Source organism: Geospiza fortis, unplaced genomic scaffold (genome assembly GCF_000277835.1).
Source record: "Geospiza fortis unplaced genomic scaffold, GeoFor_1.0 scaffold546, whole genome shotgun sequence".
Lineage (NCBI taxonomy): Eukaryota > Metazoa > Chordata > Aves > Passeriformes > Thraupidae > Geospiza > Geospiza fortis.
The window spans coordinates 109,232-113,426 of record NW_005054612.1 but is presented as its reverse complement, the minus strand read 5'-3'; the positions used below and the strand labels follow the sequence as shown (position 1 = coordinate 113,426).

Genomic DNA, 4,195 nt, shown 5'->3' with positions numbered 1-4,195 from the left:
GCCGCCGCCTACAACAACTCTGCCATCCACACGCCCAACCTGGACGCGCTGGCCCGGCGCGGTTTGGTCTTCCAGAACGCCTTCACCTCCGTGAGCAGCTGCTCCCCGAGCCGGGCCAGCATCCTGACCGGCTTACCCCAGGTAGGGGCACCTGCGGCACCGGGCTGGGGCTGCCAGCCCACGGCAGAAGTCACAGGAAGGGCTGGATGTGTTTTGCAACTGGGCTGGCAGCCCTGCTCTGACCCTGCCATGTCCCCTCAGCACCAGAACGGGATGTACGGGCTGCACCAGGACGTGCATCACTTCAACTCCTTCGACGGCGTGAGGAGCCTGCCCCAGCTGCTCAGCCATGCAGGCATCCGGACAGGTAGGAGTGGAGGAGCTGGGACAGGCAGGAGCTGGGACAGGCAGGAGCTGGGACAGGCAGGAGCTGGGACAGGCAGGGAGCACCAAACCAAACCCCACTGACAGAGCTCCCTGGCCCTCTGGCTGTCCCTGCAGAGAGGAGACAGCACATCCTCCCTGCACTGCTCCTCCACAGCAGCTGTCTGCATTCTCACAGGGATAATTGGGAAGAAGCACGTGGGGCCAGGGGCTGTGTACCCCTTCGACTTTGCCTACACAGAGGAGAACAGCTCGGTCCTGCAGGTGGGGAGAAACATCACCCGGATCAAGGAGCTTGTCCGGCGCTTCCTGCAGAGCCAGGACGAGAGGTGAGGCTGCGCCCTTGTCCTGGGAAGGGCTGCACTGAAGATGTGTCCCCATGGCCCAGCTGGTCACAAGCAGGGTCCTCCCATATCCAGATTAGGTGGGGGAATCATGCTGACCCCAGCTCGCCGTGGCACAGCCCAGGAAGGTCTCGGGGCACCCCTTTGCTTCACCCCCTCCACATCCCCCCTTTCCATCCCTAGGCCTTTCTTCCTCTATGTTGCCTTCCACGACCCTCACCGCTGCGGGCACTCCCAGCCCCAGTACGGGCCCTTTTGTGAGAAATTTGGCAATGGACAGAGCGGGATGGGCTGGATCCCTGACTGGAAGCCACAGATTTACCACCCGGAGCAAGTGCAGGTGAGAACCTGTGGGGATGTGTGGGGCTCTGTGGGGCTGCACATGGTGGCAGCCTCTGGTGGAGCCAGGGCTGGCCCCCCCTTGTCACTGTCCCCAGTGTCACAGCAAGAGCTGGTGAAGGCACAGGGGCCTGTGTCAGCCACGTGCCCCTTGCCGTGTCTCCGTTTAGGTCCCTCCCTTTGTCCCGGACACGCCGGCTGCCCGGGAGGACCTGGCTGCCCAGTACACGACCATCGGGCGCATGGACCAAGGTGGGAGCCTGTCCAGGCTGGGGCTGAGCTCTGCAGCCCCTGCTCTCACAGGGATCGTGGCCAGGCTGGGGCTGAGCTCTGCCTCTCCTCTCACAGGGATCGGGCTGGTCCTGGAGGAGCTGCGCCGCGCCGGCTTCCTCAACAGCACCCTGGTGATCTACACCTCCGACAACGGCATCCCCTTCCCCGGGGGCAGGACCAACCTGTACCGCTCGGGCACCGCCCAGCCGCTGCTGCTCTCCTCCCCCGAGCACCCGCAGCGCTGGGGCCAGGTCAGCCCGGCCTTCGCCTCCCTCCTGGGTAAGCGCTGTGCCTGCGGCTGTGGGCTGCTCCCCACCCTCCCTGCACCAAATCTCAGGGTCCTGTCCCTGGGGGCAGCCCCGAGCCCTCAGCATTGGCAGGGCCAGTGCAGGGAAGGGAGAGGAGGGAGGACAGAACAGGGTCCCCTGCAGGGACACCATCCCCGGGGACCTTTCTGCCCCTCTCTGGGGCTGAGTTTCCTCCCACAGTGCCTGTCCCTCCTCACGCTTTTGCTCCCCTCCAGACCTGACACCGACCATTCTGGACTGGTTCTCCATCCCCTACCCTGCTTACAGCATCTTTGGCAAGAGGCGGGTGCAGCTCACTGGAAAGTCTCTGCTGCCAGCCCTGGAGTCGGAGCAGCCCTGGGCCACCGCCTTCATGAGCCAGAGCCAGCACGAGGTGACCATGTACTACCCCATGCGAGCCGTGCAGCACCGCCAGTTCCGCCTCATCCACAACCTCAACTACAAGATGCCCTTCCCCATTGACCAGGACCTGTACGTGTCACCCACCTTCCAGGACCTGCTGCGGCGCACCCGGGCGGGGCAGCCCACGCACTGGAACAGGAGCCTGCAGCAGTACTACTACAGAGCCCGCTGGGAGCTCTTCGACTGCAGCCAGGACCCTGCCGAGAGCCAGAACCTGGCCCCCGATCCCCGCTATGCCAGCGTGCTGCAGCTGCTGAGGGCACAGCTCCTCCGGTGGCAGTGGGACACCGGGGACCCCTGGGTGTGCGCCCCCGACGCTGTGCTGGAGGAGAAGCTGAGCCCCCAGTGCCAGCCGCTGCACAACGAGCTCTGAGGGGCAGCCGTGCCCCCACAGGGCTGTGTTCCCCTGGGGTATGGACCCCACCTGTGCCCCCACAGGGCTGTGGGGCTCAGACCCCACCTGTGCCCCCACACTGCTGTGCTCCCGTGGGGCACAATGGGCTGGTCCCAAATCCTGGATGACACCACTAAGCTCTGCCCTCTGCTGCCAACACCGCCTGGCCCCAGAGCACTGAGGATTCCCGGTGCCCTGGCTCTCAGCCAGAGCAGCCAAAGGGCCAAGCTGCCCCTCAATAAAGCCTCTGGAGGATAAGGATCTGTTTTCACCTGGAGCTGAGCACATCCCTGCAGCAGGACAGGCCAAGGGCCTCTGTGGCACAGCCAGGGCTGCAGGAACAGCTGGGGACCCCCAGCGCTCTGGGAAATGGGGAAAGCCCTCCAGGGGCACAGGGGGTCCCACTGGAGACCTCCAGGCAGGGACAGAGCTGGGGTGTCCCAGCTGGGGACATTCAGGACCAGACAGGGGACCAGGACACGGCCTGGGGCTGCTCCCAGCAAACAGCAGCTTTATTCACAGTACTGCTCCCTCAGCCCCTGCACATCCTCCTCCCCAAAACCAGAGCCAGGGAACTCCCTGCAGTCTGTGCCCCACTTACCAGTCCCCCAGAGTAACTGGTTTGCAGGTTTGCTGTCTCACAAGGCACTCGGGTCTTTTTTCCCCTGATTTGATGATGGTGAGGTTTTCCCTGTCCCTGGGGGCTGTGCAAGGCGCCCCTCCCTCTGCCAGTCCAGTGCACACCCCTCCATCAACACCCAACAGCCAGAGGAGAGCAAGGCCCAGGAGTGTGGGAAGAGCAGGGACAGCTCAGGGTACAGGGGATGGGATGGATTTGGCCTCAGATTCCAGGGGAGCAGTGCAGCCTCTCCCTGTGACCCACGCTGGTCAGGACCAGGAGATCACAAACTGCTCCCACATGGGCAGCGCCACAGGGACTCTCAGCACCTGAGGGGACAAGGAAGGTGAAGCCAGCCAGGAGTGTCAGAGCCCAGGGGAGCCCTGCCCCTCACAGAGCCACAGCCTGGCACAGTCCTGGTCCCACAGATGCCCCGGGAAGGGCACCCATGGCCCAGGCTGTGCCATCACTGGGGCCAGACCCCACAGCTGCACTCTGGGTCCCTTCCTGGCCACCAGCCCTGCCCAGGCTGGCAGCCAGCACTCACCTGGGTGTCACTGCGGTAGGAGAAGTCACTGACGATGGCCCCGTTGGCCAGGACTCGCCGGGGAGGGCTGGTGACCCCCAGGACAGTGACAGCCTCCAGCAGGACCCCGTCCAGGTGGGCACTGGCCCGCAGCAGCTGGCTGAGCACGGCGTCCTGGGCACACGGGGATGGCACTGTGTGCTCCCAGCCACCCCACGGTGTGCTCCCAGCTCTCAGCCACCCCTCGTGCACCCAGGGCTCCTCCAGGTGCCCTTCCCCACACAGAGCACACCAGAGCAGACCCATGTGTGCCAGGGCCACCAGGAGCCCTGCCCAGCCCCTGCCAGCAGCTCCCCGTGCTCACGTTGGAGGCCAGGAAGAGCAGCTCGGTGTAGTCGCCCCTCTCAAAGGTCTCCCAGCTCTCCCCATCGTCCCAGAACAGCTCTCCCCTGGCGAAGCCGTCCGGGGTCAGTGCCACCACCAGGGCCATGCCCTTCCCACGGGACTGGGCAGTGCTGAAGGCAGGTTCCTGGGGCATGGGGCAGGCACAGCTCAGGGCACTGCCACAGCCATGCCCCGAGGTCCTCGGGCATGGGGCAGGGACAG

The 4,195-nt window shown here is 65.1% G+C and overlaps 2 protein-coding genes across 2 annotated transcripts in view; one reads left to right on the top strand and one right to left on the bottom strand.

Moving 5' to 3' along the window:
• The first annotated feature begins 8 nt into the window (after positions 1-8).
• Positions 9-2,705, top strand: SGSH (N-sulfoglucosamine sulfohydrolase). The gene is made up of 7 exons (XM_005430268.2): positions 9-141; positions 262-367; positions 563-713; positions 912-1,068; positions 1,238-1,319; positions 1,416-1,619; positions 1,864-2,705. The coding sequence occupies exons 2-7, from the start codon at positions 274-276 to the stop codon at positions 2,421-2,423; spliced, it is 1,248 nt and encodes a 415-aa protein (XP_005430325.2). The 5' UTR covers positions 9-141; positions 262-273; the 3' UTR covers positions 2,424-2,705.
• A 240-nt stretch (positions 2,706-2,945) lies between these two features.
• The window catches only part of GAA (glucosidase alpha, acid), a 6,951-nt gene continuing 5,701 nt past the window's right edge, over positions 2,946-4,195 (bottom strand). Inside the window, exons 17-19 of the mRNA XM_031064660.1 lie at positions 3,954-4,118; positions 3,611-3,763; positions 2,946-3,392 (exon numbers count right to left, since the gene is read on the bottom strand). Of these exons, the coding sequence (XP_030920520.1) occupies positions 3,333-3,392; positions 3,611-3,763; positions 3,954-4,118 (378 nt within the window). The 3' untranslated portion in view covers positions 2,946-3,332. The remainder of the gene's footprint in view (positions 3,393-3,610; positions 3,764-3,953; positions 4,119-4,195) is intronic.